Source organism: Lepidochelys kempii, chromosome 2 (genome assembly GCF_965140265.1).
Source record: "Lepidochelys kempii isolate rLepKem1 chromosome 2, rLepKem1.hap2, whole genome shotgun sequence".
NCBI lineage: Eukaryota > Metazoa > Chordata > Testudines > Cheloniidae > Lepidochelys > Lepidochelys kempii.
The window spans coordinates 71072428-71086749 of NC_133257.1; the positions used below are offsets into that span (position 1 = coordinate 71072428).

Below are 14322 nucleotides of genomic sequence, written 5' to 3' on the forward strand. Positions count from 1 at the left end.
TGGCTATTGTGGTCATGTTCTTTACATATATCCTAAATAAGGGGCTGTGTCAAATGACAGAATTAAGGATTACTCTCTCTGCTGTCTTCCAAGTACTTTGCTATAAAAATCACACTGGGATTCTTTCCAAGAATACTGATGTGGGGGCTCTTCATGGCCACTGCTAGATAGCCCTGCTGCAGTCCTGGCCTGAGAACAGGTTTTCAACCTATCAAAATTGCCTGGGATTAGTAAAGCAGTCTTCTCCCCCCACTTGCTGCCCGTGTCTCCTTCTTTGAAATACTTTATGAAGAATGCACATACCCAACAACATAAGCAGAGGTAAGGCTTTGCACAATAGCAGAAAATAAATCTTTAAAACAAATCATAGTCTCTGAGGCTCTTGGGTACTTTTTTTATAACAAAATAGGAATAGCTACTTAAAAGTAGAGATTCAGGATGCATGTTGCCCTAATTAGTTCTTGTCATTATTTTAGGCTTGATCCAACTCCCATTGCAGTCAATGAGAATCTTTGCAGTGACTTTAATGGAAGATAGATCAGCCATACTGTCTGTTATGCTTACTCTCTTTATTCCCTTGGTTTCTTATTTACTCTCTTGAAAATAGAAGAGGAATACATTAAAAAAATGTAAAAGATGGGATAGTGCATTGGGCTTTCACCTTTGGCAACCTGGGTTGTTCTTTTTATATTTATTTATTTGAAAGTCTTTATTGTTTTTTTATATTGTTAATCCAAAAATGATAGGGTGCGGGTCATTGGAAAGAGAGAAAGAACTGGCAGCAAGCATAAAAGAGAAAGGAAGAAGTTGGGTGGTCCACAAGGTATTCAATGAATGGCAATCAAATAAAATGAAAGTGTGACACAGAGCTTTACAGTATATAACTATAGATTATTGACCACACGTGTCAAGGAATAGGTTACGGCTACCTACAACCAAATTTGCTGGTTTTATACTAATTCCTAGCAGACATCCACTTCCCAGAACCACCTCAGAATTTGGATGGCATGAGTAGTAGCTTTTGCTCAAGAGACGCTCAGGAGTCCAGATCAGGATCCATAAGATTTACAGATCAAGATTCAGCTGCATTTGCAGAGCTGATTAGGGAAGCTTGAAAAATGCCTTCTCCTTACTATGGTTTTGAGATCTGAGACTGGGAAGATTAATTTAGAATCATAGTGATTGCCACTGATCAAGGGAAAGTTTCTTCCTAGCTCCTCTAGTAGTTAAAGTTTGGCTTATATGTTTAAGCATGAAGATTTATATCACCTCCAAAACTCTTGCTTAAAAAACCCCCTTACTCTTACAACTTTTGTTACTCCATATAAATGTCCAATTCTTTTTTGAATCCTGTTAAACTTTGGCCTCAGGTAACTTGTGGCAAAGGGCTCCATTGGCTAATTCTGTGCTGCTGTGAAGAAGTATTTTCTCCTATCATTTTTAAATGTGCTGCTTTTCAATTTACTGCAGTACCTTCTGTGCCTGACTGTTCTTCCAGTGCAGAGGTCCAATTCCCAATGATTTCAAAGCTTCCTTTCCATCTTTATGAATCTTCAAGGCTTATTTACATACCTTTTGGAATTAATGATTTTGCTAAGGGAGTGGTAACTATTTTGCCATTTTATTTTTTGTCTCCCATGTTTGGAAATTATTTTTTAAAGAAAAGTATTAACTTTTAATGTGCTTTAGTTTATCGGTTCCTTAGAAATTCTCTCTCCCTATCTGCCCTCAAAATATAACCACTTTCAACCATGACAAACCTGGGTGTGTGCAATTTATACACACTGTTCTTTTCTGATGGCTTCTTTTTCCTCTCCATTCAACAATATGAGTTCAATTAATTTTACTTTCTCCCGATGTATTAACAGTTGTACAAGGGAATTCCACTACGTTCAAAAGTGTTCTCCTCTCTTATACGTGTAGGTTTATTAGCAAGCATTTCCTAAGCCACAGAAAAATCTAGTTTCACAAATAGATCCGAGCCACTTCAACTGATGGCTTTCAATTTCTATCCACTGGGGGACGAAAAGGGAGGAGGAAGATTGTCAGAAACACTTTCGCTGAGCAGAAGAATGATTAGCAAAGAGGTCTTCATTGACTGCCACCCACCTACAGTCGATAGTACTCAAATGAATACGCCGACAGTGAACTATATAAGACAGGTGAATGGCTGCTAAAGGCGCATCCTGCTGTTTTGGGTTTCGAACCGATCGCTCCCCATTCACTCCCTTACCAAAGAAGTAAGTCTGCACTTGGAGGAAGAAGAAGGAAAGTCTCTTAGCAACTTAGAGATACCAGAATTGAGCAAAATTTGATTCTACTTCAAGGTAAGCGCTCCCCCTTGTTCTCTGTTTAGAGAGAGACACATTTTGCCAGGCTGCTGCAATTCTCTTTGTAATCAAGATGTGGTGGCTGGGGTTTAGCGATTTCTTTAATTATTCCACGGGTATTGTCACCACTTAGAATAATCAGGATCCGCTCGCCGCATCAATGAATGAAAGGCTAAATCTGTTCCTAATTCATTCCCAGAGCTAGTCATATGCAATAGCTGCCGGGGGAGGGCTGGAAACCTGAACCATTTTGGAGGCAGTTCGCTTGCTGTGAGATCTTTTTAACTCTTTTGGCAAAAGGGAGTTGGAAGCGATGCAAACATAAATCGGTTTGTAAATAACCGAATTATCCCCCCCTTTCATAATCCTAATTGTTTGCTATATTTAGAGTAGCTTACTTAAATGTATTAAGCTCTCTGCTAGGAGTCTCAGCCCGTCGTTATTGTGTTTGCCTTTTAAACAGCCTTTCATATTTCTCTCCGGTCCAAAATAATGAAACACCTCAGCATCCGTTTTCCTAAAATACTTATGGAAGTATCTTGGCTGTAGTATCCACACGTGTGTAATGTGCTCGCGTGGAGGGGTTGAGCTCTCACCCTGATATAGTAAAGCAAATTAGAGGTTTGGACTTTTAAAATGTATTCGTATCAGAACACGGGCTACATGGAACAATAAAGCGCCTAAATTCTCTTACCAGTCACCTAGCCAAGTCCCTTACCCCCCCTCCTCCCCGAATGCCAGGAGTTTGGTCAATGAAAGTGCCTAGTAGATTCCCAGAGATGAAAGGAAAGGAGGACTTGTGACACCTTAGAGACTAACAAATTTATTAAAGCATAAGCTTTGGTGAGCTACAGCTCACTTCATCGGATGCATCTCACGAAAGCTTATGCTCTAATAAATTTGTTAGTCTCTAAGGTGCCACAAGTCCTCCTTTACTTTGTACAGATACAGACTAAGACGGCTGCTACTCTGAAACCAGAGATGAAAGGCAAGCCCTTAACCAGAACGGGGGGAAACTGTCATTCTAAGGGGAGAGACCGAGAAAGGGTATTTTATATAATGAATATCAGTATGAGACTCCACGGCAATGCCAGAGTAGTGTGGGGATTTCTAGTTCTATGGTTTACAAGTCCTGGGAAGATTTCTCCCTCCTTCCCCATTAAAAGAAACGCCTCTGTCTCGGTTATTTGTGTCCAGCTGAAAGTTAAAACTGGCTGTGATTCCGCTGAATGACTAAAGCCTCAAGAGTGATCACACTGGGAGAAGAAAGCCAGGCAAATCCCCCAATAAAGCCCTGGATTGTAATATGTGCTGCTTGGTTAATACCCTTGTCCTAATCCGTGTCTATAAATGTGTCCTAAAGGGATCCGGGGTCTGAGATGAAACTGCAGCGCTTGGCGCGGTGGGCGGGGAAGTGTGGCGGGGCCAGGCAATCCCGAGACCCCTCCTCCTCCCCCGCCGCCCCCCACCGCCCCGAGCGCAGCGGGACTGGCACTAGCAAGGTCCCCAGCCCGGCAGCGCGCACTTGGAGATAGGGGCGCGAGAGGAGAGGGGGTGCGCTGAGCCCAGCGCCCTTGCGCCCAGCCGGCTCCCCTGTGCGCCCAGTGACACGCGCCTCCGCGGCGCTCCAGCCAGCCTGGTCCCAGCAGCGCTCTTCTTCCCCCGCGCCCTGCAGCCGGCTCAGTCAGCCCCATTGGATTCGCTCGCTTCCCCCACCCAGTGGGACAGGAGCCGGCCCCAGCATGAGGAGAGGGCTGGGTGCGGGCATGGCCAGGAGCTAACCGTGCTCTGCTCTCTCTTCTCCCAGGAGCCAGAGAGATGCGAGGGGCAAAGAGATGTCACGCTCTGCCTGCCATCTTCTTCCTGCTGCTCACTTCAGCCCCTGCGCCGCCGGGGGTCGAGGGCAGCAGCAGGGACCTGGAGGCGCCAGGAGGGGACAGGAGGACTCTGCTCAATCTCCTCTTGCAAGCTATCGGGGACAGCGAGAGCCACCCGCTCCACCCCTCTCCAAGGGGGGACAGGGTGATCTCCCGGCGCTACAGCGGCAGCGCCCTCTACTCCGCAGCTGTGGACCAAGACCCCCGGGTGACCTCCTCCGCCTCCGCCTCCAGGGAGCGAGCAGGGGGGCAGGTGCCCCGGCTCTTCACCAGCTCCAGGCACGTAGGTAAGAGCAGCGTCCCTTTCCCCCCTCCTTTCCCCTCCGCACCCCGGAACCCAGCAGGCGGGGGACGGGTTTCAGTCACTAACCGCTCAGCCTCTCTCCCCATCCCTGGCCTGGCGGAGGCAACTTGTCCTCAGCAGCTGCGGTACTTGTCAGACCTAGTCTGGGAGGAAGGGCGCGTCTCCCCTGCTCCCCCGAGGGCAATCACGCGCGTTGTCTTGTGCTCCGTGGGGATCTGTATTTCGACCCTGTCCTTTTATCTGCGGGAGCGGGACGTGCTGATGGCTTTAGAGCCAGCAGGAGCCAAGCTGACCGTCATCCTGGCTGGTCTGAGATCTGCCGCTTTCACGGGGATCCCTGCCGCGCCGAGGAGCTGGCCTGAGCCTTGTAGAAACACGGAAGCAGAAATCTGCTTCTCTTCTTCTTTCCCCCTTTGCCCCAGTGTCCTTGTCGCTGCTGCTCGGCTCCCGTTGCAGCCACCGCGGCGCGAAAGCTGCAAACTTTCGGTGCAGGCAGCAGCAGGAGCAGCGCGCGGATGTTTTGACTGGAGCCGAGCGCGTGGCCCGATGCCGCGGGATTGGATGCTGCTGCCCGTATCAACTGCAGAACTTTCCCCACCCTGTCCTTAAAAGTTTCTACCTAGGCGATTCCCACTCGCTTTCAGGTCCTCGGGTGCCTTGTTAGCCTTTAAGTGCTGCAGGTCTCCCGAGGCTAAGAGCCTGCGTTTACTCGTGAGCCGCTGTCCCTCTCCCTTACACACCGCAGGAAGTCAGATGACGGGCTGCAGCAGCGGAAAGCGCCGGGGTAGGGAGAGCCGCTGAGGGCGGGGGTGAGCCGCGGCAGCACGAGAGGCTCTTGCAGAACAGGGGCTTCTTTATCAATCGCCCTCGTTTCCAGGCGGCTCTACTCTCGGCAGCCCCTGGATTTGTTTCTGCCTTTGCGTCCCTCCCGGGGCAGACGCAAAGACAACTAGCAAACAAATATAGGAAGCGATTTGTTATCCTGCCGCCTCCGCTTTGGCTCCATTCCCCAAACTAGCAGTTCAGCTTGTCTCGGGGTGTGTGTGTGTAGGGGGGAGGATAAAGTTACACCAAACTTACCAAATCATGCGGTCCTTATCCGGAGGTGTGAGAGGGGCAATCGAGTTTACTGGTGCCATGTGATTGTCACTTTGGCTGCAAAAATCGAGCTTCATACTTTTTTGCAAAAACAAAACTACTGAGTAGTTGTTTTAAATTAAGCCCTCCGCTTTTCACATTTACATTGACTTGTTCTCTCCTTGGGTCAGCACAGAAACAATTCGCAGGAAAACGAATTCCTACCCACATTCTGCGCTGGCAGTTGTGTTCTTCCTAGAATTAAGCACAGAGAAAATAACTGGTGTTACATTTAGCTCTGGATTTATTAATTCAAGATGTCTTCAGTTTTATTGACACTGACAGCACCATTTGGTCCAGATATTAATTAAATGTTAGCCACTTTCATGAGTCTGCGTGGGGGATATGCAGTTTAAGTTTCCTTCTTTTTGTGTGAAGAAGCTCAGAGTAGGTCAGAAACGTTGGTACCATTAAACAATGAGGTATGGCAGGGGACTGAATTGTGGGTTTGGGCACAAAAGTCAATTGTGTTGATCGACACAGATCAGGTACTAAGGTCTTATTGTGATAACATCTTGTATCCACTGATGATGCCAATACACTGAGTTACAGTGAATAGTTAGCAGAATTCTTTAATAGATAAGTGTACCACACAGTCTTTTGTCTATGTATGCTTAGGCTATGTACATTCTACAATAGTGGTATTTTTGTATGAAGGTAGCATTATAAGATTTACAAAAAGTAGATTAAAGCATGAATGTATCCCAGCTGTAGCCCACTGGCGTTTTCCATCAGGCTCACTGCTGTTTCCTCCTGATGATGTTGAGGAAAAGACACATTAGAAAAGTTGACATGGCAAAAACAAATAAAGTTTGGCCCTTCAGTATTGTACTTATGCCTCTTCTATACATAGTTCTCGACTTCTGCTTTTCAAAGGGGCAGGAAGATGTAATTAGTGAATACAGTCCCAGAAAGGAGAGTATCCTTAATGAACCTGCCAGAGTTTCCTCCAGTGCTTAGACCACCAGTTTCCTGAAAAGAGAGGTGCCCAGGATGCATGATCTATCACTATCCTGGCTTGGACTACATGTGAGAAAACTGCAAATATGTCTGATTTTTCACTGGTCCCCTTTTCAAGGCAACATGCAGGATGCTTGACCAAGTTCCACCATAAGTAATTTATGCTCATGACTGGATGGTAAAAGGACAGAATAATTTCACCCCCTCGTCTATGGATAGAAATCCTCAGGCTGGGGAGTGCTATTTAAAAAAATATATTTTTTTTTAAAAAAAGCATGATAGATGCAAAAGAAGGATAAACCTTTTAGCGCTGAGAGCAGCCAGACTAACCCTGGTAGTTATGAAAAAGTCTACTAGAAAACATGTTCAGACAATATCCCCACAGATTCATGTGCTGACAAGAAGGGTGATAGCAGGGAACATAGGTATTGACATACTGGAAAAGACTAGTGGGCCATCAAATTCTGTATCCTGTCACTAAAAGTTGCTAATATCAGATGCTTTAAAGGAAGACATAATTATACAATACCTACCATAGAGGAAGTTTCTTATGCATTAAAATATAAAAGTTATAAGCATATACAATATTTATATCATATCTAATGTAACGGTGACTCTTCATTACCCATATAAATCTCTATTTTTTAGAATCTTTTCTGATAGACAGAGAAATACTTTTGAGTGCAGTTCACACAGCATGGTTTCTTTCTCTTTAAAGACTTAGTTTTGGAGAATGTGGTGCTTGTGAAGAATGCAGAACTGATAACCTTGGAAACTACAGACCTCCAGTTATCCATAGAACAGGTACAACATGGTTAACCACCAAGTAAGCTTCCTCCCTGATCTAGAGAGAGCTTCTCTAGAGTTTAGAAATTTTCATGCTTATTCAGCTTCTGATTTACTGACACAATAGACAGCAAGGGTGCCAATTAGCACCTGTTTTTATGGCTGAGGTTTTTGAGGTGGTCACCCATCTACTTGGAACTGGACTTAGTTCATCAACTCTTTTCATTTATGTCAATGGCATGGTGACAACTTTTGTTTCAGATGGTCATAAAGTGTCTATTGAACTGGATTGATGAAGGGATTTCTCAGTCAGAAGGCTGGTTCAATCAGCTCAGGACTCAGGCAGAACTCCTTATTTGGATCATCACTCTTATGTTCATTTTTGAAAATGATCATTTTGTGTCAAATGACAATTCAGTACCCCTTTTTGTTTCTTCTTTCAAAAACAAAAGGTACATGGAGCTATGGAACAGTAGGAGAAACACCTATTTTATGTGTCCTTCCTTTCCCTTTTCTGCTAGGAGCCATTCAATAAATTTGGAAAAAGAGGTCTTAGATTATACTAAATCATCTCATATTGTGCATGGAGACCATTATTTCCAGATCCAGTGAAGATGTCAGCTTCATCATCACTTTCTCTCTCTCTACTCAGAACCCAAGTCACAGGAACATCCATCGCCCAGATCCTTCCAAGTTACACTTGTAATTTTGATTAAGGAAAGTGAGCATCTATTCCCAGAGGGGTATTCAGACAAAGTAATATCTAGCAAACAAAAGACAATCTTCTGCTAGGATTTCTTCTAGAATGTGACTAAAAAGACACGTTGTTCCTTTGAAGAGTGTTATCCCTAATGGAGTTAAATTTGCTACTGCAACATAGAATCATAGAATATCAGGGTTGGAAGGGACCTCAGGAGGTCATCTAGTCCAACCCCCTGCTCAAAGCAGGACCAATCCCCAATTAAATCATCCATACTTTGAGCCTCTATAAGCCTGACAACTCGTCATATTAAGAAGCGTATTTTTTGCTTTGAAAAGTTTTTATGGGTCCCTCCTTTTTGAACCATGATTGAAATTTTCTCCCTTCCCTATATGTAACTGTGGCTTCCTAATCATCATTACTCTGAGTACATGAGTTTTCAATTCAGCCTTTTCATCTGAAAATTAAAGCAGTATTTTCCACAAAGATAAGGTGGTCCTCAGGTTATCTTCTAATTGAATGTTGGGGTAAATATAAACATTTCATTAATTTCATGAGAATTTCTTAGCTGCCTTTTATCCAAATACTTTCTTCAAAACAGGACAGCTTTGGTGTATCCTACATGCTAAAGTAGTCCTAAAAATTAAAAGACTGTATGTATTCACTATTCTTGCTTTTTGTAGAAGAAAGAGTCATCTAAATTCACAACAGCTAGATAGGTCAAATTTTGCCTTTGTTATGACAGGACATTATTTTAAAAGATATTAGTTGATTTTTTTCCAGGATATTAGGCCACAAAGCCAGGTTCTGTTCTCAGTTACACCAGTATAAATTCAACAGACAACTTCAGATTTTAAATGATGTAATGGAGAACAGAACTGAGGCTGATGAAAAATAGGAACTTGCTAATTATTATAAAAATACTAGGAAATTAAAAAGTATGTTCTGTCATGATGCACATGGGATATTCCAGGCAGTGCCTATGCATTCTATTAATTATTATTATTTATTATTATTTTCAATTTTGAAATAACCTTTTCCTACTTATAATGTGAAAGTAAAGATTTCTGGATATTGGGAGAAAAGGAAATAACAGTTAATCGAAATTTTCCATTCTCCAGAATAACATGTTCACCAGACAGAACCACCCCTAAAGATCAGCTAAAGTAACAGATGGAGCCACTTTATAAGTAATTCTACTTTATTAAGTTAAGAAGTCAAATATTTTTATTTGACTTCCTTAGTTAATCTTAGGTTTCAGAGTAGCAGCCGTGTTAGTCTGTATTCGCAAAAAGAAAAGGAGTACTTGTGGCACCTTAGAGACGAACAAATTTGTTTGAGCATAAGCTTTCGTGAGCTACAGCTCACTTCATGAATGCATCTGATGAAGTGAGCTGTAGCTCACAAAAGCTTATGCTCAAATAAATTTGTTAGTCTCTAAGGTGCCACAAGTACTCCTTTTCTTTTAGTTAATCTTGTGGTTCCAAATCTACAATTTGTGAGTCAATCATTTTTATTGGAAGGTTGGTGAGCAAGTCCTTCTGTGAGCTGCTTCCAGCCACTTAATCCATGATTAAGGATTAGTAGTTTTGCTGTTTTGAAGGAAATAAATGGATAGGTAAGCAAAATTATAATTGTGTGTGTATTCAAAATCTAGTAGCTAATAGACAACAAATTAATTCTTATGGAGTAAAGAAACCATAGCATGTTTAGCTCTTCTGATTATCTTCTTGTTGAAGTAATTATCAAGAGCTATTTCAGCAGAATTTCTGGACAGTGTTTGTAGGATTATCAGGTTTCAGTTAGTTCACAGTTCGCTATTATTTTATAATGGCTAATGTGTATTTTGTATAGTTATTTTGGAAGGAAGATTATATTTAGCACAGGGTTATACCATGTGCTTTGCAATTCAACTAGCTCTTTGTGTTTTCTTCTGTTTTGAGGGGAATCTAATAATATCGTGTTTATTATGGTAGTGCCTAAGAGCCAACCAAGAATGGCGCTCCATTGTGCTAGGTACTGTACAAACAATGGATAGAGGGTGGTTCTTGCCCTGAAGAGCTTACAAATGAAATAGGCAAGACAGACAAAGGGTAGGGGAAGGGGTAGAACACCCAAGCCAGATGGCAGATGTGATGGCAGACCAAATTCAACCTGTATCAGTGCTATTATTATTGTTTTATTTTATTTTGTTCCTTTATCTGACACCCTGTTTCTCTGTCCCAACTCCCCTCCCTGGAACGAACCTCTGTGATCTCAGTCTGTCCCCTCCATCTGTTCAGGAGCCATTTTAGACCCACCCTTTCCTACCAGATGAAATGTTACTTTGTATTATTACTGACATCAAATCATAGAAATGTAGGGCTAGAAGGGACCTTGAGAAGTCATCAAGTCCAGCCCCCTGTGCTGAGGCAGGATCAAGTAAACATAGACCATCCATGATAGGTTTTTGTCCAATCTGTTCTTAAAATCCTCAACTGATGGGGATTCTACAACCTCCTTTGGAAGCCTATTCTAGAGTTTAACTACCCTTTTATAGCTAGAAGGTTTTTCCTAATATCTAACCTAAATCTCCCTTGATGCATATTAAGCCCATTATAGCTTGTCCTACCTTCAGTGGACATGGAGAACAACTGATCCCAGTCCTCTTTATAATAACCTTAACATATTTGAAGACTGTTATCAGGTCCACCTCAAACATGCCCAGTTTTTAAAATTTTTCATCATAGTTCAAGTTTTCTAAAGCTCTTATCAATTTTTCCTCTGGACTCTTTTTTTCAATTTGTCCACATCTTTCCTAAAGTGTGGCACTCAGAATTGGACACAGTACTCCAGATGAGGCCTCACCAGAACCAAGTAGAGTGGGACACTTACCTCCTGTGTGTTACATAAAACAGTCCTGTTAATACAGCCCAAAATGATATTACCCTTTCTCACAATTGCATCATCTTGTTGACTCACATTCAGTTTGTGGTCCACCAAAACCCCTGATCCTTTTCAGTGATATTACAACCAGTTATTCCTCATTTTGTAGTAGTGCATCAGATTTTTTCCTTACTAAGTAAGTTCTTTGCACTTGCCTGCATTGACTTCTGACTAATTCTCCAAAATTTGTCAAGATTTTTTGATTTCTAATCCTGTCCTCCAAAATCGCTGCAATCCCGTCTAGTTTGGTATCATCTGCAAACTTTTTAAGCATTCTCTACACTTCATTATTTAAGTAAGGGATCAGCAACCTTTGGCAAGAGGCCCATCAGAGAAATCCGCTGGTGGGCCGGGATGGTTTGTTTACCTGCAGAGTCCGCAGGTTCGGCCAATTGCAGCTCCCACTGGCCGCGGTTCGCCATTCCAGGCCAATGGGGACTGCGGGAAGTGGCGGCCAGCACATCCCTCGGCCCGCGCTGCTTCCCACAGCCCCCATTGGCCTGGAACGGCAAACCGTGGCCAGTGGGAGCTGCGATCGGTTGAACCTGCGGACGCTGCAATTAAACCGTGCCAGCCCACCAGCAGATTTCCCTCATGGGCCACGTGCCAAAGGTTGCCGATCCCCAATCTAAGTCATTAATGAACATATTAAATAGCACTGATCCTGGCAGGACCCCACTAGATACACCCTCCCAGTCTGACAGAACACCATTGATAACTACTATTTGAGTTTGGTTTTTCAACTAGTTATGCACCTACCTTAAAGTAATTCATCCTAGACCACATTTCCCTAGTTTATAAGAATGTCATCTTTATCTTGGCTCTTAATTTAAATAATCTCCACACAGAATAGGAATACGTGTTCCCTGAGCCCCAAGCACAGGGCAAGTGTTAAAGGGTTAGGGTTGTCATTGAATTTACTGAGGTCTCAGTGGGTTACAATTGTGCTGCTACAGTTTCTCACCTGATGGTTCTGCCCTCAGGATTATTGTGCACAGTATCACACCTACATTTTGAAATCACTATGTGTGTGCCTGCCAAACAGGGTTTGACATGCTGTAAAGGGATATGGACTCACATGTGGACAGCTATTACAACCTATGATTTGCCAGCAGTTCTCAAACCCATACTGGATGGGGTCAAGCCTATAGGCCACTGTCCCAGCTACTGTGTGAACAATTGAAAGTACAAATATATTGAGTTTTAAAATATAATGAAATCCATCAAATAAAAATTATTAGATAAGTTCCAGTGACTCTTGCATATTTTTTTTACAAATGAAAGCCAGACAGGGCATATTTCACAGGATGTTGAAAAACACCTAAGTGATTTAGGAATACAAGTCCCATTGAAATTCAGTAAGAATTGTGCTTCTAATCCACTTAGGTGTTTTCAAAACCCCACCTTGTGTGACCTTTAAGGCCAGTAGTCCCCAAACTGTGGGGCAATCCCCATCCTAGGGGTGCACAGAGCAATGTTCAGGGGTGTGTGGAGGGATCCAGGCCAACTCCCGGGGGGCGGGAGGGTGGGGAAGTGCCACCCAGCTCCGCTCTTCCCCCAGCTCCCCTTCGGTCCTGCCCCCAGCCTAAGCTCCTGGCCCTGGCTCTAGTTCTGGCCTCAGCCCCCAGCCCCGCTCCTGGCCATGGCTCCCAACCACAGCTGCTGGAGGAGTGCACAGACAGATTATATTAGGGGCAAGGGTGGGTGTGGCTTAAAAAATTTGGGGACCACTGGTTTAGGCCAAGATTTTAAAAAATAGGGGCCTAAGGTTAGGTTCCTAATCCATATCTAGGGATCTAATGAAGTGATATGATCAAAAATCCTGAGCACTTCAATGAAAACAGCTGGGTGCTCAGCACTTTTGAAAATCAGGTCACTTACTTAGGAATCTAGATAAAGACTTAGAAGCCTAACTTTTACCATCTGGGCTGAGATATTCAGTGCTGCATGAAGGATTAAAATTATTAAAAACTATGCACCCAGGCCTCCATAGATGGCTTTGCAAACTTCTCCCCAATCTGTAACCTGGATGAGTGCTCACATATTTTGCACGAGGCAGTGTTTTTGCTGAGTTCATGTCTCTTTCCCTTTTGTGACTCGCTTTATATACCACTCTAGCAGCTCTTCTTCTGTTACCCTGATTAAAGATGGTTTGCCCCATCCTATAAGTAAATGCTGACAGATATTGGGCTCACCCCTTTTAATGGTTATGAAGGCATTATGGGTGTGATTACAGACTGTGTTATGAATACCCATTTGTGCATTAGCTACTCCCCGCTAGGTGTAGTGGTTTTGTAGCTCAGGCCCAGTTTTCTTGAAATCCTATTTTGCTCTTAGTACAATACAGCTGACATTTCAAATTCTTCTGGCTCACCATGTACTGGGATTTCATGGGATTTGGTCCGATGCAAGGTGATAGCTGTCAGTATGGGATTTCCTCTTTTCCGTGCTTTCTCATGGACTTCTTATTTACTGTATTCCAGTAACATCCAAAGGGCCCAATCAGGGTCAAGGGCCTGTGCTAGGTATTGTACAACCATATAAATTGACAGTGGGCTGGTTTCTCTGGTCTGCTAGGTCCACAAATTGACTTAACATGGCCAAACAGGGCCAGTGGAGGACCCCCTCGTGCAGGGGAACTCACCCAGTGATGGAAACCTGGCAGATGCAGATCAGCCACCTCCTGTAACAGCTGTCCTACCCACTCCCACTGTAGAAAAGGATGAAGGGGGTGACTGAGTGGAGAGGGAGTGTGGTAGAATAGCACTGTACTAAGCCTGATACCTCTTGGGCATAAGGACCCCAAATGTGTAAGTTAGAGCTATACCCCACAGCTGAAACTTGAGCTGGGTCTGTGTAGGTGAGGCTCAAAGAGCTGTAAATGGCGCTGTATCGGCAATCCCCCACACTGCATCTGTGCAGAGTTTGGATACAGTCAAGAATCTGTTCCACTATCCATGCCCTGAAGAACCTACAGAATAATTCAATGTAAGACCTAAGTAAAGGGAGACAAATAAAAACACCTTACTAGCATGATTTGTTTAACCATAAACATGTGATCAGTAATAAATTCACAGTGAACTGGAATCATGGGTTCACACAATATGCTCTAAGGCTCCACCATAAAATATGTTACTTTTAACTGTAAATTAATCAACCATGTTGTCTTCTGATCAGATTATATTTTAAATTTGTAAAAATATTTTTAAAAAATTGCTCATTACAGTATTTTTACCTTATGCAAATTTAGAATCAGCATAATAAATATATAATATTCATGTAGTTGTTTAAAGCAATTTGTAT

General features: G+C 43.2%; 1 protein-coding gene across 1 annotated transcript in view; it reads left to right on the forward strand.

The window, feature by feature from the left end:
• The first annotated feature begins 2265 nt into the window (after window positions 1-2265).
• The window catches only part of ALKAL1 (ALK and LTK ligand 1), a 50618-nt gene continuing 38561 nt past the window's right edge, over window positions 2266-14322 (forward strand). Inside the window, exons 1-2 of the mRNA XM_073329414.1 lie at window positions 2266-2327; window positions 4138-4494. Coding sequence (XP_073185515.1) covers window positions 4149-4494 — 346 coding nt within the window. The 5' untranslated portion in view covers window positions 2266-2327; window positions 4138-4148. The remainder of the gene's footprint in view (window positions 2328-4137; window positions 4495-14322) is intronic.